This window comes from Phocoena sinus, chromosome 3 (assembly GCF_008692025.1).
Source record: "Phocoena sinus isolate mPhoSin1 chromosome 3, mPhoSin1.pri, whole genome shotgun sequence".
NCBI classification, from domain to species: Eukaryota; Metazoa; Chordata; class Mammalia; order Artiodactyla; family Phocoenidae; genus Phocoena; species Phocoena sinus.
Window position 1 is genome coordinate 83727058 of NC_045765.1, and position 22239 is coordinate 83749296.

The following is a 22239-nucleotide window of genomic DNA, read 5'->3' on the forward strand; positions in this document are numbered from 1 at the left end:
AAAAATAACATTATTTGTGATCAATGAATACCTCAAACTTAAATATATAAATTCTAAAATAATACTTTCATTACTATTTAAATTTCACAAATAAATCTCAATAGGAACCAAAAAGAAAATTTTTAAGTTAACTTTTCCAATTACACTGATATTTCATACAAAGTACATTTGTATGTTTTTCCAAATAAAGTGTTCAAACAATGGTAAAAATGCCTAATGATCTGCATAGCACTTCACACATTACAAAGAATATATTCACTGTTTGACTCTCACAATCAGTGTATCAGCTATTACCCCCAATTACTTCTTAAACCAGAGCTTGTAAAGTACATATGTGGGCCTGAAACCCAAGTTTTCATCGATTACTATGTGACTTTTTTTCCACAAAATCCTATATTTCTTTACGTCTTCCTCACTTAGGACACCTGACCCCACATTTATGTACAGCTTTTATAATCTACTAATGGATTATAAATTCATTGACTGGAATATAATAGGCAATCATTAAATATCTGGTAATGACTTCCCCCATTTATAAACCCCTTCCAGACAACAGGTATATGAGGAAGGAAATGGGATAATTTTAGACCAAGTAAGATTCACCTCCACAAGAAGAAAAAGAATTAAAATTTCCCCAAACCGTCGATTTCACCTTAAAACTCTTATTTTTCAACTGATTGAAGAACTCAACATTATATAATGAGGGCAAATTAAATAAAATTAGGCAGTAGAAAACCTGAGGCATTTACAGAAATACAAGTACTCTCTTCTTTAAAAGAGATCTTTGCAAAATTTCAATGACAGAGGAAGCCGAATAAAATCTTTAAATGTGAACTTGTAACAATATCTTATTTTTAGAATATATTATGCTGTTCACTTTAGTTACTTAAAACAAAATGGCAATATTAAAGACAAGTGATAATTTGCAAGTGAACCCTTTCCATTTTGTTTCTAAAAGTACTAAGTTAAATTCCTACAGTTACATTTTAAACTACAAGAGGTAATAATGGAAATATTTCAGTCTTATTTAATGTATGACATATTTCAAAGAGTAACTTTTAGAGCTTAGAAAATAGAAGGAAACATTCATATAAGTTGTAGTTTACAGTTTACCTACCATCTTTCCTTCTACAATTCTCATAACATTTTATAAATATTGTCAACGTGGTCACTAGTTGTAATAAGGAAGGTTATCTACATCCATAATTTAAAGGCACATACAAATTTAAAGAAAGTAAGGGATGACATACTATTAGAAACAGGTTGAATGTATAAGAGTAGGCAAATATAATTATCAAGTTGAAGTCTGAATACTATGCAAAATTAACAAGTAGTATGAAAATTATAATATATACTTTAATATACTTATTTTAACCCATCTGAACAGCATCTATTTTCATTTAAATATAATCCCTAGATGTGACTATACTAAATGCAACTTTTAAATGGTTACTTTTATGGTATGTGAATTTTACCTCAGAATTATATCTATATAGTATATAGATAATATAATATGCAATATATATTATCACTAGAACTTATATATATGTGAACTATATATGAACTTGAACATATATGTTCCTAAAACCTTCTGAAGTTCATCTAATGATAATGGTTCAATCTTCTTGTATGGTACTTAGCATCACTATAGTGCCTGGACATAAACTGAAATCCTACAGACAGCCAGCTTGAAAATGCATGCCATTTGATATGATAGGGTAAAAAATGACAAATAGAGGCATCAATTCCTTCCTATGACAAAAATATTAAAAATTTCTCAGTGGGTAAAGTTAAACAAAATTTTGAGATCACTCTTCATCTGTTGAGTGCTTAATAAAGAATGTAACAAATAAGTTTACAATACTTAAACTTCAATAAATAAATCAGTATTAGAACAAGCAATATGCCCAGATCATTTTAAAAATTTTTCTTCCATTTCTATTTATTGTTCATTAATGCCAACAAATAATAGCTTATACATAAGTGGAAAAAAACCCTTAATCCTCAAAGAATCATAAAAACAATTCAACTATCACTGTCCCATTCATTAAGGTATTTCATTATTGCTATTTAATAAAATATTCTTAAAAATCTCTCATGGTAACATTTTTGAGCAATTTCAAGGGCTGGTTTCAAGAGCATAAAATTCATAATTAAGTTTCTCTAAAAAAATTATGATAATCACATTATTTCTTTTTATTTTTAATATAAAGGATCTTTAATGTTCAAAGTTAACTTAAAACATTAAATATTTATGTATTTAAATTTAATGTAAATTGTAACAACTATTCTTAACTTTAAATTTTAAAATATGTATTTCCTTAAAAAGGTTAAAATTTTAGTGAATTTTAGAGCACTCTACTTACGGAATTCAGAAAAAAGAAAAATTAAGAGCTAAAGTTAGCATTACAGGCATTTATCACAAATTATTCATCATTTATTACAATTATACCTCAATTAACTGTATCAAAATATACATATAAACTAAATTGGAAACGTACATCAACAAATTGTATGATAAAGTGTCTCCTTTGTCCATCAGAAAATACAGAAAGGACATATTCACCAGGTTTCCCATGACTCTCTCGGACCAAGAAGTCTCCTTGTTGTTTTAACAGATCTTGCGCTTCTATTCTGGGAATTGCACCATGGTACCAATCCTGTTCTGCCAGAGGCTTCTCAATTATGGGGATCGTATCACAGAACTTGAGCAAATATTGAAAAAAAACTAAATTAGAGAAAATAGCAATTTTTTTCTGGTAAAGCTAACAGCAATTATAAATACTTCTTACCTATGTTCTTCCCTTTAATTAACCAATTAAAAGTTATATGATGAATCTGAAATTTTCATAATTTTTAAAGAAAATACGTCCTAGAGCACTGGTGCTGAAGCTTAGTACAAATACATATCCTTAAATACTTGAAGGTTATTTGTTTTTTCTATCTATCATACATAGGTATACAAAACATCAACATTTAGAGTTGGCACTTATAGTCTTATTCACCATGTCATAAAATAAATCCATATATTTAAAATTTTTCAATCAGAGAACTATGATGAAAAGAGAGTATGATCAGAGAAATTTATCATAAAATAACTTCATTTTAAAAGTTGAGTTATATCTTTTTATGGAATTAACTATTAATCACATGGGTTGTGGACTGTCCATGTCATGGGTCCCAGGAGCACTAAGTCTTCATTTGATGCTGCTCTGTTGCTGTGCCTTCTCATTCTTATCCTTATTCCCCTGACTTACTTAACCATTACCTCTGCCACATGGCTGGTCCTGATCCTGTACAGCAATGGCAGACAAAGCCTTAGGTGAAATAGCTTCATTGAAACCACCAATGTTCATTTACAAACATATGGCAAAAACCAGGGAGGAATATAAGTCATGAGCACAGCAGGAAAGCAAATTATCTGTTATTTTAGGAGGCCAAGTGCTAATAACAAATAGAGATAACTAAGAGCTAGTTATGTTTCGTTGAAAAGTTTCTAATTAATAATAGATGAAATCACACATTTTGATTGCAAAAAAGTAAAAAGTTTTTTGTTTGCTTATATTTATCACCCACAGAAACTAAATTGCCCCAGGCAGTAAGAGTACTTTATGGGTAAGGTATAATAATATGCACTAACCCTTAACGTTCTCAAAATATAATATGCACAATGCCTCATGAGAAAGTCATAAATTGGAAAAATAAGAATTAACAATAAATGAAAGACAAATATTCACACATCAATCAGGTTTTTCAGGTTGATATTATCAACTCTACATAGGGAAAAAATACGGTACCTTTCTGGTAAATGAGAACTAGTTTTGAAGAGAGCCTGCATTGTTTTGTACCACACGAAGAGGCTTAAAACTTACTGGTCAAAGTTCCATTTTACATTATCCAAAACCCATCCGACTGATTTAAAAAAAGAACCTTGGGGGCTTCCCTGGTAGCGCAGCAGTTGAGAGTACGCCTGCCGATGCTGGGGACATGGGTTCGTGCCCTGGTCCGGGAACATCCCACATGCCGCGGAGCGGCTGGTCCCGTGAGCCATGGCCGCTGAGCCTGCGCGTCCGGAGCCTGTGCTCCGCAACGGGAGTAGGCCACCACAGTAAGAGGCCCGCGTACTGCAAGAAACAAAAACAAAAACAAAAACAAAACAAAACAAAACAAAAAAAGAACCTTGGGCTTCCCTAGTGGCGCAGTGGTTGAGAGTCTGCCTGCCGATGAAGGGGACACGGATTCGTGCCCCGTTCCGGGAATATCCCACATGCCACGGAGCGGCTGGGCCTGTGAGCCATGGCCGCTGAGCCTGCGCGTCCAGAGCCCGTGCTCCGCAATGGGAGAGGTCACGACAGTGAGAGGCCCGCGTACCACAAAAAAAAAAAAAAAACCTTGAGAAATCCCAATCAGACTTTTTCAAAGAGTCCACAGTTTGGTTTCTACTTCTACCACTATGATATTCTTTCATTATTTAATTGCATACATGATGTGACTGTACATGGAAATCGTTTATAAGCTAAATAAGCCTTTTTCTTTTAGTACTAGATATGATAAATACTATATTTCAAAGAAATTTTAAACTGTGTTCCCAAAAATGGGATTGAAAAGTAAATTATATAAAGAACTAGCCACAACTATTAGATTAAAAAAGTATTATTTTTAAAAACAAATGCAAAATCTATACAAAATTAACTTTTTGTGTATACTGATACTAATAGTTTATAATTCTTAAAGTAGGTGGTCAAAATGATTAAATATTTCCTCAAAATTTTGTCACAGTGCATTTCAATACAGAAAATACTAAAAATTTTACTGTTATACAAATATTTCCAAGTCTCACCAATGGCAAAGTGTTTTATTGCTTTTTTCCAGAGGGAAAAAAAATCAATAAAATAAGAAATTCAATGTCACCTCTTGGCAAAAAACTTTTTTACTATTATCTCTCAAAAAAGGTCTACATAATAGAAAAGCATCACAAACAAGGATATCACATGCTTGATTTCTTGTCCTAGTCAACCTATCCTCCCAAATTTTGATTTATTTAGAATTGTGAGAATGAAGAGCCTGGAGAATTCATTAAGTCAGAAGGGCATTTGAAATACAAAAGGTGAGCTAACACTGAGAAATTCATTTAAGGATCTGAAGGTGAGGAATACATTTTGGGGAAAAAAAATTATGTTTGTTTCTTTGTTTAAAAAAGAGGAGTAAATAGGAAGGAACTTACATTGCTATTTCATAGGGATTACATGTCAGTCCTCTGGGTTTATTAGTTTCTTTTGGGTAGGAAGGGAAACTTATAGAGATCTTCTGTTCCTGGCTCCTAGACAATACTGTTACGAAATGTAAGGTGAACTCACTATGAGTGTGTGTATGTGTACATGTGTGATAGGCATACACAGGGAAAGGCTGTACTTATCCCCTGCCTGGTTCTATCAGGTCTTTCAGGGACTTCCCTGGAAACATCGGAAGGAACGTTTTAATTACTATGATTTCAATTATATTCCAATACAATTTTGCAAACTTGACAGTGATAGAAGGCTGGATGTACCAGCAACGAAATCCCAGCATCCCAAAAGCCTTCATAATTACATCAAAAATGAAATGAAGCTTTTTACTTCAAATATCACAGCTTTCTAAGCCTAAGTGGGGAAAGATTTTTCCTTGTCATTAAGTTATCTAAAAATTTTGCCAAAGATATGGGGAAGGGGAAGTCTCCTTTTTAAAATGTATAGTAATCCAATACAGTTAACAAGTTATACTTAATAAGACAAGCTTTTCTGATTGACTAGGCTAACTGTTTAGTTAGTTATTTTCCCTGAGCCTTATTCTTAAAGAATATTCCAGCAAAAACATACTGAGCTTAGTGAAATAAAAAGACTAGTTTAAATGAAGATGCAGTGAGGAGTCAGCACAAGAAAATGAAAATATTTTTTTCTTGACTTAAGAGGCTATTTTTGTTCTTAGCCTAGTTCAGGCTAATTCCCAAGAATTCAATGAAGATTTGTATGCTTTTATCTCAAACATTTGAGCACAAGATGAGATCCTTTTTGAGAGGCAAAGACAAAAGTGTTTAAAAACAAAAATCAAAGTCTGAATCTTATTCAAATTAAGCACCCAAATACGAAACCATTAAAAAAAAAAAAACTAAAATATAACAGCATAGAAAATATACAAGTAAACCTCTCAATGAGCTTCAACAAGCAAAATAAAACTTCAACACTAACATAAAAGTCTTTATGAATTTTTAATAACCTTAAAACTGAATTTAATTCTTTAATATTCTTATATAAATTTAGTTATTAGTTTAATACTCTAAGTAATGAATTATTTCAGATCTAGTATAATAATATTCTATGGGGACTACAAGTAACTCACAGGATTTTAAACATTTCTCAAAAATTCCATAATGACCCCTTTAATTTTAAAGCTATATATCACTGGGAAATTTTATGGGGAGATTAAGAATCAAATGTCATATAATCAAAAGTATGAGAAGCACCAAACACTTGGAAAGGGTGAGAAATATCGGCCTACTGAAAAGGAATCTGCCTGATGGTACTAAAAGCTACTTTCACTGAAAGGGCAATGTAACCATAGGCAGGAAAAATATATTTTATAGCAATTAGAGTTTGATAGTTGAACAAATGCATAACATAAAATGAAAACATGAATAATAATGCTCTTCCTGCCACTTTTTTGCAAATTTCTAAACAGTTATGTTTTGAATGCATTGAATGAGTTAATTATTAAAATAATGAAAAACAAAGACTATGTGGGATATTTGATCTTCATGATTGTTTGCCTTCAGGCTAGACAAACAGGATGTAAAACAATGGCACTAAGGCCTATCTGTAAATTGAAAAATTCTATGTTTTTTTTAGCAATAAAGTAGAACTGATCACTGTTTTCATACACTGATAGCTTAGTTATTTTTATTATAAATATACTTTACCTAATGTTCACTTTCCACTATGAAGCAACAAAATTCTTATGTGCAAATTTCTTAATTAACAATTTTTTGTACTTTTTGAAAATTTGAGTTTGTTCAGTCTTTAGCTAATAATATAACTATGGTCTATCATAATAACTAGGCAGAATTACATGCTGAAAAAATTCACATTCTTACACAATTCTTCCCAAAACTTTATTTAAAAAGATAAACACCTAGGCCAAACTCGAATATTACCTTACTTCCACTGCTTTCTATTTCCCTGACTGCCTATTTTTTTTTAATAACATCTTTATTGGAGTAGAATTGCTTTACAATGGTGTGTTAGTTTCTGCTTTATAACAAAGTGAATCAGCTATACATATACATATATCCCCATATCTCCTCACTCTTGCATCTCCCTCCCACCCTCCCTTTCCCACCCCTCTAGGTGGTCACAAAGCACCGAGCTGATCTCCCTGTGCTATGTGGCTGCTTCCCACTAGCTATCTATTTTACATTTCAAAGTATATATAAGCCCATGACACTCGCTCACTTTGTCCCAGCTTACTGTTCCCCCTACCCAGTCCACAAGGCCATTCTTTTTTTTTTTTTTTCCCGGTACGCGGGCCGCTCACTGCTGTGGCCTCTCCCGTTGCGGAGCGCAGGCTCCGGACGCGCAGGCTCTGCGGCCATGGCTCACGGGCGCAGCCGCTCCGCGGCATGTGGGATCTTCCCAGACCGGGGCACGAACCCGTGTCCCCTGCATCGGCAGGCGGACTCCCAACCACTGCGCCACCAGGGAAGCCCCACAAGGCCATTCTTTACGTCTGCATCTTTATTCCTGTCCTCCCTCTAGATTCTTCAGAAACATTTTTTTCTTTCAGATTCCATATATATGTGTTAGCATACGGTATTTGTTTTTCTCTTTCTGACTTACTTCACTCTGTATGACAGACTCTAGGTCCATCCACCTCACTACAAATAACTCAATTTCGTTTCTTTTTATAGCTGAGTAATATTCCATTATATATACCTGCCACATCTCCTTTATCCATTCATCTGTCAATGGAAACTTAAGTTGCTTCCATGTCCTGGCTATTGTAAATAGAGCTGCAATGAACATTGTGGTACATGACTCTATTTGAATTATGGTTTTCTCAGGGTATATGCCCAGTAATGGGATTACTGGGTCAGATGGTAGTTCTATTTTTACTATTTTAAGGAACCTCGATACTGTTCTGCATAGTGGGTGTATCAATTTACATTCCCACCAACAGTGAAAGAGGGTTCCCTTTTCTCCACACCCTTTCCAGCATTCATTGTTTGTACATTTTTTGATGATGGCCATTCTAACTGGTGTGAGGTGATACCTCATTGTAGTTTTGATTTGCATTTCTCTAAGGATTAAAGATATTGAGAATTCTTTCATGTGTTTGTTGGCAATCTGTATATCTTCTTTGGAGAAATGTCTATTTAGGTCTTCTGCCCATTTTTGGATTGGGTTGTTTGTTTTTTTGATATTGAGTTGCATGAGCTGCTTGTAAATTTTGGAGATTAATCCTTTGTCAGTTGCTTCATTTGCAAATATTTTCTCCCATTCTAAGGGTTGTCTTTTTCCTCTTGTTTATGGTTTCCTTTGCTGTGCAAAACCTTTTAAGTTTCATTAGGTCTCACTTGTTTATTTTTGTTTTTATTTCCATTTCTCTAGGAGGTGGGTCAAAAAGGATATTGCTGTGATCTATGTCATAGAGTGTTCTGCCTATGTTTTCCTCTAAAGTTTGATAGTGTCTGGCCTTACATTTAGGTCTTTAATCCATTTTGAGCTTATTTTTGCGTATGGTGTTAGGGAGTGTTCTAATTTCATTCTTTTACATGTAGCTGTCCAGTTTACCCAGCACAACTTATTGAAGAGGCTGTCTTTTCTCCACTGTATATTCTTGCCTCCTTTATCAAAGATAAGGTGACCATATGTGCATGGGTTTATCTCTGGGCTTACTATCCTATTCCAATGATCTATATTTCTGTTTTTGTGCCAGTACCATACTGTCTTGATAACTGCAGCTTTGTAATATAGTCTGAAGTCAGGGAGCCTGATTCCTCCAGCTCCATTTTTCTTTCTCAAGATTGATTTGGCTATTCAGGGTCTTTTGTGTTTCCATACAAATTGGGCAATTTTTTGTTCTAGTTCTGTGAAAAATGCCATTGGTACTTTGATAGGGATTGCATTGAATCTGTAGATTGCTTTGGGTAGTAGAGTCATTTTCACAATGTTGATTCTTCCAATCCAAGAGCATGGTATATCTCTCCATCTGTTTTTATCATCTTTAATTTCTTTCATCAGTGTCTTATAATTTTCTGCATACAGGTCTTTTGTCTCCTTAGGTAGGTTTATTCCTAGGTTTTTTATTCTTTTTGTTGCAATGGTGAATAGGAGTGTTTTCTTGATTTCACTTTCAGATTTTTCATCATTATTGTATAGGAATGCCAGAGATTTCTGTGCATTAATTTTGTATCCTGCTACTTTACGAAATTCATTGATTAGCTCTAGTAGTTTTCTGGTTGCATCTTTAGGATTCTCTATGTATAGTATCATGTCATCAGCAAACAGTGATAGCTTTACTTCTTCTTTTCTGATGTGGATGCCTTTTATTTCTCTTTTTTTCTCTGATTGCTGTTGCTAAAACGTCCAAAAGTCTGTTGAATACTGGGGCTGAGAGTGGGCAACCTTGTCTTGCTCCTGATATGAGTGGCAATGGTTTAACTTTTTCACCATTGAGAACGATGATGGCTGTGTGTTTGTCATATATGGCCTTTACTATGTTGAGGAAAGTTCCCTCTATGCCTACTTTCTGCAGGGCTTTTTATCATAAATGGGTGTTGAATTTTGTTGAAAGCTTTCTCTGCATCTATTGAGATGATCATAAGTTTTTTCTCCTTCAATTTGTTAACATGGTGTATCACGTTGATTGATTTGCGTATATTGAAGAATCCTTGCATTCCTGGGATAAACCCCACTTGATCATGGTGTATGATCCTTTTACTGTGCTGTTGGATTCTGTTTGCTAGTATTTTGTTGAGGATTTTTGCATCTATGTTCACCAGTGATATTGGCCTCTAGTTTCTTTCTTTGTGACACCTTTGTCTGGTTTTGGTATCAGGGTGATGGTGACCTCATAGAATGAATTTGGGAGTGTTCCTCCCTCTGCTATATTTTGGAAGAGTTTGAGAAGGATAGGTGTTAGCTCTTCTCTAAGTGTTTGATAGAATTCGCCTGGGAAGCCATCTGGTTCTGGGCTTTTGTTTATTAGAAGATTTTTAAGCACAGTCTCAATTTCAGTGCTTGTGATTGGTCTGTTTATATTTTCTTTTTCTTCCTGGTTTTGTCTTGGAAGGCTGTGTTCTTCTAATAATGTGTCCATTTCTTCCAGGTTGTCCATTTTATTGGCATATAGTTGCTTGTAGTAACCTCCCATGATCCTTTTTATTTCTGCAGTGTCAGTTGTTACTTCTCCTTTTTCATTTCTAATTCTACTGATTTGAGTCTTCTCCTTTTTTTTCTTCATGAGTCTGGCTAATGGATTATCAATTTTGTTCATCTTCTCAAACGACCAGCTTTTAGTTTTATTGATCTTTGCTATTATTTCCTTCATTTCCTTTTTCATTTATATCTGATCTGATCTTTATGATTTCTTTCCTTCGGCTAACTTTGGGGGTTTTTTGTTCTTCTTTCTCTAATTGCTTTAAGTGTAAGGTTAGGTTGTTTATTGGAAATGTTTCTTGTTTCTTGAGGTAGGGCTGTATTGCTATAAACTTCCCTCTTAGAACTGCGTTTGCTGTATCCCATAGGTTTTGGGTCGTCATGTTTTCACTGTCATTTGTTTCTAGGTATTTTTTGATTTCCTCTTTGGTTTCTTCAGTGATCTCTTGGTTATTAAGTAGTATATTGTTTAGCCTCCATGTGTTTGTATTTTTTACAGATTTTTTCCTGTAATCAATATTTAGTCTGATAGCGTTGTGGTCGGAAAAGATACTTCATATGATTACAATTTTCTCAAATTTACCAAGGCTTGATTTGTGACCCAAGATATGATCTATCCTGGAGAAAGTACCATGAGCACTTGAGAAGAAAGTGTATTCTGTTGTTTTTGGATGGAATGTCCTATAAATGTCAATTAAGTCCATCTTATCTAATGTGTCATTTAAAGCTTGTGTTTCCTTATTTATTTTCATTTTAGATAATCTGTCCATTGGTGAAAGTGGGGTGTTAAAGTGCTCTACTATGATTGTGTTACTGCTGATTTCCCCTTATATGGCTGTTAGCATTTGCCTTATGTATTGAGGTGCTCCTATGTTGGGTGCATAAATATTTACAATTGTTATATCTTCTTCTTGGACTGATCCCTTGATTATTATGTAGTGTCTTTCTTTGTCTCTTCTAATAGTCTTTATTTTAAAATCTATTTTGTCTGATATGAGAATCACTACTCCAGCTTTCTTTTGATTTCCATTTGCATGGAATATCTTCTTCCAGCTCCTCACTTTCAGTCTGTACGTGTCACTAGGTCTAAAGTGGGTCTCCTGTAGACAGCATACATACAGGTCTTGTTTTTGTATCCATTCAGCCAGTCTATGCCTTTTGGTTGGAGCACTTAATCCATTTACATTACAGGTAATTATTGATATGTATGTTTCTATTAGTATTTTCTTAATTGTTTGGGGTTTGTTATTGTAGGTCTTTTCCTTCTCTTGTGTTTCCTGCCTAGAGAAGTTTCTTTAGCATTTGTTGTAAAGCTGGTTTGGTGGTGCTGAACTCTCTCAGCTTTTGCTTGTCTGTAAAGGTTTTAATTTCCCCATCAAATCTGAATGAGATCCTTGCTGGCTAGAGCAATCTTGGTTGTAGGTTCTTCCGTTTCATCACTTTAAATATGTCCTGCCACTTCCTTCTGGCTTGCAGAGTTTCTGCTGGAAGATCAGCTGTTAACCTTATGGGGATTCCCGTGTATGTTGTTGTTTTTCCCTTGCTGCTTTTAATATTTTTTCTTTGTATTTAATTTCTGAAAGTTTGATTAATATGTGTCTTGGTGTGTTTCTCCTTGGATTTATCCTGTATGGGACTCTCTGTGCTTCCTGGACTTGATTAACTATTTCCTTTCCCATATTAGGGAAGTTTTCAACTATAATCTCTTCAAATATTTTCTCAATCCCTTTCTTTTCCTATTCTTTTTCTGGAACCCCTATAATTCAAATGTTGGTGGGTTTAATGTTGTCCCAGAGGTCTCTGAGACTGTCCTCAATTCTTTTCATTCTTTTTTCTTTATTCTGCTCTGCAGTAGTTATTTCCACTATTTTATCTCCCAGGTCACTTAACCATTGATTGATCCCTTCTAGAGAATTTTTAATTTCATTTATTGTGTTGTTCATCATTGTTTGCTCTTTAGTTCTTATCGGTCCTTATTGAACGTTTCTTGTATTTTCTCCATTCTATTTCCAAGATTTTGGATCATCTTTACTATCATTACTCTGAATTCTTTTTAGGTAGACTGCCTATTTCCTCTTCATTTGTTTCGTCTGGTGGGTTTTTACCTTGCTCCTTCATCTGTCATGTGTTTCTCTGTCTTCTCATTTTGCTTAACTTACTGTGTTTGGGATCTCCTTTTTGCAGGCTGTAGGTTCATACTTCCTGTTGTTTTTGCTATTGGCCCCCAGCAGCTAAGTTTGGTTCAGTGGGTTGTGTAGGCTTCCTGGTGGAGGGGACTAGTGCCTGTGTTCTGGTGGATGAGGCTGGATCTTGTCTTTCTGGTGGGCAGGTCCACATCCAGTGGTGTATTTTTGGGGTGTCTGTGACCTTACTATGATTTTAGGCAGCCTCTCTGCTAATGGGTGGGGTTGTGCTCCTGTCTTGCTAGTTGTTTGGCATAGCGTGTCCAGCACTGTAGCTTGCTGGTCGTTGAGTGGAGCTGGGTCTTAGCATTGAGATGGAGATCTCTGGGAGAGCTTTTGCCATCTGATATTACGTGGAGCTGGGAGGTCTCTGGGGGACCAATGTCCTGAATTTGTCTCTCCCACCTCAGAGGCAGAGGCCTGACACCTGGCCAGAGCACCAAGATCCTGTCAGCCACACGGCTCAGAAGAAAAGAGAGAAAAAAAGAAAGGAAGATAGAATAAAATAAAATATAGTTATTAAAATAGCAAATATTAAAAATAAAAAAATTAAAAAGTGATTCAAAAAAGAAGAAAAACAAAGAACTGACAGAACCCTACGACAAATGGTAAAAGCAAAGCTATACAGACAACATCACACACAGAAGCATACACATACACACTCACAAAAAGAGAAAAAGGAAAAAAATATATATATATTGTTGCTCCCAAAGTCCACTGCCTCAATTTTGGGCTGATTTCTTGTCCACTCAGGTATTCCACAGGTGCAGGGTTCATCAAGTTGATTGTGGAGATTTATTCTGCTGCTCCTGAGCCTGCTGGGAGAGATTTCCCTTTCTCTTCTTTGTTCGCACAGCTCCTGGGGTTCAGCTTTGGATTTGGCCCCGCCTCTGTGTGCAGGTCACCTAAGGGCATCTGTTCTTCGCTCAGACAGGACGGGGTTAAAGCAGCAGCTGATTCGAGGGCTCTGGCTCAGTAAGGCCGGGAGGAGGGAAGGGTACGGAGTGCAGGGCGAGCCTGTGGCGGCAGAGGCCAGCGTGATGTTGCACCAGCCTGAGGCGTGCTGTGCATTCTCCCAGGGAAATTGTCCCTGGATCACGGGACCCTGGCAGTGGCGGGCTGCATAACCTCCCAATAGGGGAGGTGTGGATAGTGACCTGTGCTTGCACACAGGCTTCTTGTTGGCTACAGCAGCAGCCTTAGCATTTCATGCCCATCTCTGGGGTCCACACTGATAGCCACGGCTCAAGCCAGTCTCTGGAGCTCGTTTATGCTGTGCTCTGAATCCCCTCTCCTGGAGCACCCAGAAACAATGGTCTCTTGCCTCTTCGGCAGCTCCAGACTTTTTCCCGGACTCCCTCCCAGCTAGTTGTGGTGAACTAGCCCCCTTCAGGCTGTGTTCACGCAGCCAACCCCAGTCCTCTCCCTGGGATCCGAGCTTCAGCTCCCAGCAACCCCCGGCCCCGGTGGGTGAGCAGACAAGCTTCTTGGGCTGGTGAGTGCTGGTTGGCACCAATCCTCTGTGCAGGAATCTCTCCCTTTTGCCCTCCACACCCCTGTTGCTGGCTCTCCTCCGTGGCTCTGAAGCTTCCCCCCTCCACCCCCCACAGTCTCTGCCAATGAAGGGGCTTCTTAGTGTGTGGAAACTTTTCCTCCTTCACAGCTCCCTCCCATTGGTGCAGGTCCCATCCATATTCTTTTGTCTTTGTTTCTTCTTTTTTCTTTTGCCCTACCCAGGTACCTAGGGTCTTTCTTGCCTTTTGGGACGTCTGAGGTCTTCTGCTAGCGTTCAGTAGGTATTCTGTAGGAGTTGTTCCACATGTAGATGTATTTCTGATGTATTTGTGGGGAGGAAGGTGATCTCCGCATCTTACTCTTTCGCCATCTTGAAGGTCTCCCCCCCCACTCCCGATTGCCTTTTTACGCACCTTCTCGGATCTCTAACAAGAGACACTATCTCTAGCAAAATATATTTTCTTAAAAGTCATTCATTTTTGGTCTCACACTTCTGCTTCCTCCACTACCTTCTGATTTCCCCTCACTTTGCTCTTTTTTTCCCCTGCTTTAGTTCCCTTACTCATCTTCTCTTTATTAGTAATCATTCTTTTTTCTTTATCTTTTTTATCCATTTACTTTTTCCAATTGTGCTTGTGACTTTGATTCATTCTCCCTCATCCCATATCACTGCAATTTTTTCTACAGCTTTATTTTTTCTGTATCAAATATCCTTACCTTAATTTCATGCAATATTACATATAAAATGTGCCACAGTATCAACAATAACATTTTAGTCCATTAACTATTCAGTGTCAATGTTATACTACACATCTCAACTAAAACTATTACCAGATCATTCTAATGAGTCAGTATGAAATCATAGCTCAGTAAATTTAAACATTTATCATCAAGTTGGGATTGCGTATATAGAATATAGCATCATTCTGACATGATGTGGGTTATTTGTTTTAAGCATTTGAGCAAACACATAAAAGTACAGATTTACTCTCTATATAATGAAATTAAAGAAAATAAATCCTGATAAGCTCTTCTTGAAAAATTATGTATGATAATACTAGTGATTCAAAACTTGCAACTCTGAGAATAATATTTAGTTTTCCTAAACATGGCTAACTATATTGGAGAATTCAGTGTATTTATGTCAGTGATATGATGTAAGAAATTTAATTTTTATTTTCTCTTGTTTCTCATTTTTCTACATCTGAGTGTCTGGGCTAAATAAATAAATAAATAAATACTAAGACCTTCAGAATAAAGGGAGACAGCCAAGGTTTAAAATACATAATATTTAAGCTGAACTTAACAACACGTCTTGTCAGAAGAAGTACAAGGTTGTTCTGCTAGACACAAAGGAAAACACTAAAAAAAAAAGCAATTTATTATGTTATGAATGAAAATAACTATATTGCCCTATGCCAATGGTGGAAGCCAAGTGTTACAATACCAACATGATAACTGATATACAACTTAAACACAGCTAAATGATAGTTTGCTAATTTTCTAAATAGAAGCAAATAAACAAATCTTATTTACTATATTATTATATATAATGGATGCACATCTTTATTTTTCAGTATTTTTATTTTCTAAATTCAAATGCAAAGTAATTCAAAAATTAAAATAAACTATATGTCAACAGAATCCAGAAAAATATTAATTTTAAAGAGACAAAAGAATAATAATTCTTCTGACATGTAAAGAACAATTATCTGGAGCAAAATGTGCTTTATTCTGGTTTTAAAGAACATTTTTCAAAGAGTGCTACTATTATAAGGGTGTTTTGTACTCCACAGATCAGTGAACAACTAGTACTCACAAGGGGCTGTAAGATGGAACAAACTGTTTGCTCAGCCACTTATAACAAAAATTCTGCAGTAAAGCAATGGCTCTGGAGAAAGGGCAGTATTCTTGACATGACTAGAACAGATCTCATCAAATATATTGTGGTTTGAAAGATTTTCAATGGAAATGGACCCTCTTGATTGCCAGTAGGCTTTCAGATTATACTATGAATCCTGTCTAACACCTCTGTCCTTGACTTCAGAAGCAGTCTAGGAGAAATAGTCCTCAATGCAAATTTATAACCTCCTGAAGCATGGAAAGATGCTGGCTGTGGAGCAGACCTCAGTACGTGGAGGTACTATGGATAGGTTATTTAACTCTTTTAGTACAGTGGAAAAAAAAGAAAACATGCTTGGAGCTGACATCAGATACTGTATTCAGTTAAAGCCAGATTCATCTAAAGCTAATTATCTAACATTCTTCCTTCTAGCAACACTGTTGATCAAAGTGTTCCATTAGACTGTCTTCACAGATAGCTCTACATTTTAGTCACACTGTAAAAAGAATGGTAAAATAAGTAGCTATGATAAGTTCAATGGAAATATTATCGTGATTAATTCATTTCCCTATGTATAATGCAATTAATTGTTTTATTTTATCTAAAATTATGCTCTCTAGTTCCAATTTTTGTATGTTTATTTGAGTAAAGAAACAGTGATTTCATAGTTGCTGCTTTTTTAAGATTTTAAATTAAACATGCTTCCACACAGAAAAAAAATGAATTTGGATGTCTACCTCACACCATACACAGCTATTAACTTGTAATGGATCAAAGACCTACATGTAAAAGCTAAAACTATAAAACTATAGAAGGAAACACAGGTGAAAACTGGCATGACCTTGCATTAGTCAATGGTTTTTTAGATACAACACCAAAAGCATGTGAAATGAAAGAAAATTAGATAAATTGGACTTTGGCAAAATTTAAAACTTTTGTGTGTCAAAGAACATTACCAAGAAAATGAAAAGACAATTCACAAAATGAGAAAAATTTTTTTCAAGTTATATATCTGAAAAGGGGCTTGTATCCTGAATATATAAAGAACTCATAACTCAACAATGAAAAATACCACCAATTAAAACGTGTGCAAAGGATATGAACAGTAATATCTGTGAAGAACATATGCAAGTGACCAATAATCACATTAAAAGATGCTCAACATCATTAGTCATCAGGAAAATGTAAATAAAACTACAATGAGATACCACTTCATATTTACTAGGATGCCTACAATTTTTAAAAAATGAAAAAATAACAAGTGTTGAGACTGTAGAGAAATTGGAAAACTCATGCATTATATACATTGCTGGTGGGAATGCAAAATGTTGCAACCACTGTGGAAAACAGTTTGGCAGTTCCTCAAAAACCTAAACATAGTATTACCACACAACCCAGCAATTCCTCGGTATATAACTGAAAGAACTGAAAACATACATTCACTTAAAAACTTGCATGTGAATGTTCATTGCAGCATTATTCATAATAGCCAAAGATGGAACAACCCAAATGTCCATCAGCTGATGAATGGATAAACTATATATGATAAACCCATACAAGGGATTATTCAGTCATAAAAAGGAATGAAGTATTGATACATGCTACAACATGGATGAACCTTGAAAACATTACACTAAGTTGAAAGAAACTAGACAAAAAAGGTCACATATTGTGTGACTCTTTTTATGTGAAATGTCCAGAATAGGCAAATCCATAGGGATGAAAAAATAGATGAGTGATTACCAGAAAATTGAAAAGGGGGGGAATTAAAACTAATTGCCAACAGAAATGCAGTTGCTTATTGCGGAGATTGAAAGGTTCAGGAATTCTATAGTGTTGATGGTTGCACAACATAATGAATATACTAAAACCACTGTGTGTACACTTTGAAATGCTGATTTTTGTGTTGCGTGAAGTATATCACAATAAAATAATTTAAATAGGCGTAAGTCTGCCATTTTGCAGGGTTTTTAAAAAATGTTTTTTATGAAGAAAAAAATCATTTATAGCAATTAAAAATTTTCCTTCCTCTATGTTACCTTTACCAAACTAGAATACTCCAAAAAATACTAAATTATGTCAGAAAAAAAATTTTAAATTACAATTAAGGAGCCTCTAGATTTTATCCATCTTAGATTATCATACTTAATACCTGAAACCTTCACATTCGCAGTGACTTAAAACCTCAGTTACCTCTGTAGTCGAGGGGAAAATCTTCTTCAAATAAATAGGATATCTAACACCACAGTAATAGTTCTGTACCTTTATTCATAGTGTACCACACATCATAAACTACAGACTATCTCAATCTTTTTAGTTCATGAAATTTCTGAATAAATCAGGCAATATCAAAGGGCATTTAACTGATGGAGATAATGATTGCCTTAATCATGAAGATAAAAATGTGATCAACTGGAGGAGAAGTGACCGTTCCCTAGAATTCTCAATTAACAGAGGGGACATATTCTTAAATGAAATGGGCATTTCATAGCTTCAAAGATGTTCATAAATTTATTAAAAATGTATATCTGAATGAGGCACATGTTTTGTAGGAAAGGCACTTCATTTCAGGTAAAAGCAGTTTGTAAACACCAAATTTTAACCTATCTCAATCACTGTCAATTTAGTAATTTTACTGAAGAATAAAGTAATTTTATTCTTCAGTAAAATTACTTAAGAATTTTATTAAGTAAAATTACTTATAATAATATTACTTTTAAGTGGAGAAAACAATATGCAAATATGTTCAGATATTCAAAAAGTTATGGTTTATACCAATTAATTATGAAGATTGTACATACTATACCTGACACACTTTTAGGAGTGCCAACCCTATACAACTTCATCTTAATGAACAAATAGGATTTTTTTTATTTTAGATGTAAATTAGTATGTCTTGAAAGAGAAAAACTCTCTCGTCCTCAGATCAACCCTGATTTATCAAAACTGGCTCTGTCTAGAGCCAAAAGCTGAACTTCCATAACAATGAACTTCAAAGTAATGTAGGGAAAAAAACAAACATGGGAAATGGTACCCCATTCCCATAGAATTCTTATTTTTCTGTCATTAGCTAAATTTTTTAAGCTCTAAATTCCACTCTCCTACATTTCCATCTAAGAATAAAACTAAAGGAAACCTTGAGTTTATAATGAGCCTTGGCTCTCAAGTATTTCAGACATTTTACTCAAGTGAAGCTTGATCTCTAACAGCACACAGGAAGAAAAAATGGTGGGGGACACCTTTCACAAATCAGCTATTAGGTGCTGGCACAAAGACCTCTGACCTGAGTGAAATAAAGGTGAGTTAATTACAACTTAATTATGTCCTGTGTTTCACTGACTCATTTTAATGTTAAATAATTTTATAAACGGTTCACTGAGGTATCTGAACATTTCTTCTCAAGAACTACATTTGTTTTTTAAAAAACTGTTTTTAAATATTTCCTTTTTTAGACCTGTTTTTCTTTTTTCTTCTAATAAAAGTTATCAAAAGACTCTCTTCATAGAGTCTCTGAAACTTCTTATAAACTCTTAATCAAGTCTCCTATACTTTATTTTGACTGTCAAATCATAACAAAACAAGTCCTATGAACTAGTATTTATCTGTAAAGTTGTAAATTTAAGAAAACAAAAGTAGGAGATAAGATTTGAAAGAGACTTACTCTATCATGTAGCTCTTGCCCATAATTATTTTTATTTTCACTTGCTATTTAATGCCATATGAGATGGTCTGCATTAGTTCTACTCCCATAGAACACTTCAGCATATTAGAAGTGACAATGGCAGCATCACAGGTTAAAATCTATCTCTTTTACACAAAAATATAATTTCCTGCTTTTTTGTTAATTAAAATACTTGACGCTTTGCCACAATTGTACATAAAAGATTGTTGCCTGAGTGGAATAAATATGGGAACATGTGTTTTATATTAAAAAGGAATTAGAACAAATAAATCCAAAATGTGAATGGACATTTAACTAATCTAAGGTTAGGAAACACTTGTTTTTTCTAAATAAGAGGAGGTCACATTGTCTTAGCTGAACTTTTAAAGAATAAGAAATGATATTAAGATATTATTCTGTAGAAACTTCACAAGATGGGTGGAAAAGCATGTAATTAATTTGTACTGAATATTGTTTTAACCATCATTCAATAAAATACTATTAGAAAGCTCTACTGTGAATGAGGCATGGCTAGAATAAAAAGTTTGATAATTTAGTTTTATAGGTCATGAAGTAAGAAAAATACTTTATAATTTTATATATAAATGAGATAAGAATATTTTTTATCTTTTTATCTTGCTTGCCTATAGCTGCTATTACTAGGGATAATTAATATTTTATGCATTACTGCGATGTGCCTAGCCCAAATTTCAAACGGACTTCAATTATCTAATTAAAATGTTCTTAAAGATATGAACACACATATAAACTGATACATTTTAAAAATACATATACAATAATCCCTATTATAAAAACATGTTTCACTGTAAAAGAAACTTGTTTATATTTTTCTTCTAATAAATCCCCAAAGTACATAAAATACTCCCTGTAACTACTTATATGTAGTACAGAAAATCTACAATACAAGTTTCTTTCCTGCCTACATCACTGTTACTAGGGGTTTTAATATACACATATATACACAGACTCATATGCTCACAAAAAGTTAAATTGTGTACTTACCTTTCCATTCATAAATACAAGTTTACATATTATATTCATTGGTATATCAGAAAGAAGGTAGACAATGACTATTTTCAGTAGCATAGAGAGTTCATCCTACTTACTGTTGAAGAGCCCAGTGCAGACTTTGGAGACCTAATGATTCCAGCAATTGAATGACGAATAGACTCAAATTTGGATAGCCTCTCCTTCCTTTCCTGGAGAGATTAAGAAAGAAGCCGTCAGCAGCAGTAAACTATCCAGTATATACACAGTTATGCTAGGTATTTCAGTATTTATCCACAGCTTATGTCCATCCACTCTGTCTTCCAAGTAAATAAAATGTAAGCTTCCTAACATTAAGAATGAAAAATAACCAAACGCATATGAACTCTATAGCATTTTATTTTCCTGGTCCCTCAATAAATGTCATGACTTGGGGAAAAATAAGAAAGAAATAGAAATTCATGAGATGAGAGAAAACAAGAAATGCTAAGGAAACACAGAGAAAACCAAATATTAGCACTCAGAGGAAAAAAAGAAGACACAGCTAAAAGGAACCAGTCTAACAGAAAATTTCAGATAGTACTGTAGTTGTGACATACTCTTCATAAATTTAATTACAAAACAACTGCTGTATATGCCTTACTCCCCACTCTTCCATTCTCCACATCTTGGCTATACCTTTTTAACAGTTTTCGCCTTCCCAAATGTTTTTATTTCAGAAGATTTCTCAAGCACTAGAAATAGATTTTTTAAAAAATCCCAAACACCCCAGCTCTTCCAAATGACAGTCTATTTAGATGCCATGGTAATTAAAAATGAACAACTTTAACCAAAAAGCACACAACAGTTCTCAAAGCAAGGCTCTTAAAGGAGGCACTAAGGTAGAAACAATAAGGTTATTGATGTCAGAAGGGAAAAAGAGTATAAGTCTGGGCAAATCACTTAACTATCGTGGCTCTTAAGTTTCCATATCAGTAAACAGGAGGACACTGGACTAGATAAAAATCTTCATCTCAAAAAATTCGTGACCATTATTCAACTCCCCAATCATTTGCATTGCATTGATTATTGATGAAACTTTCATAGAAGAGCTCCACTGCATCAGGCTGGCAACCAGAGTTACTCCCCTTAGGACAATTAGTTATATCCTGCCTGAGGGTACCCTCAGAACTTGTTCCCCAATGGAAGGATGAACTACGGAGAGTGAAAGGTAACAATGGAACGCTTTTTTGTTAATAATACCTTGTTGAAGCAATAATCATATATTATTTCTTACAGACTTCCGTAAATAAACTCAATCTAATGACATTATTAGAAGGAACAATGAAAGTGATTATTTGGCCCTGTAGGAACAGTCAGATACTTATTCAAGTCAGTAGGCAATAAGATTCAAGAAAAAGATAACATTCATGCTCAAACTCCAGGCTGAGGGCCAAATATCTCTGGGACTACTTATGCAAAGCAGCCATGAAATTTGGAGGGATTTTGTGAGAAATAACTACAGGGAAATTATAATGCTAGAGAAGAATGTCTCCTGAAAAAAATTCTCAACTGTTGATAACTCTATAATATAAATGAAATACTTCAAATATCAATATGTCCTTCATAAAAGGAATGCAT

General features: G+C 34.7%; 1 protein-coding gene across 6 annotated transcripts in view; it reads right to left on the reverse strand.

Moving 5' to 3' along the window:
- The window catches only part of FER (FER tyrosine kinase), a 477424-nt gene that overhangs the window by 233538 nt on the left and 221647 nt on the right, over positions 1 to 22239 (reverse strand). For 5 of the 6 annotated variants that reach the window (XM_032625918.1, XM_032625921.1, XM_032625919.1 and 2 more), the window contains 2 exons: positions 20739 to 20831; positions 2502 to 2705 (listed from right to left, as the gene is read on the reverse strand). In XM_032625918.1, the coding sequence (XP_032481809.1) occupies positions 2502 to 2705; positions 20739 to 20831 (297 nt within the window). The remainder of the gene's footprint in view (positions 1 to 2501; positions 2706 to 20738; positions 20832 to 22239) is intronic. The other variant, XM_032625922.1, reaches the window with a different exon arrangement.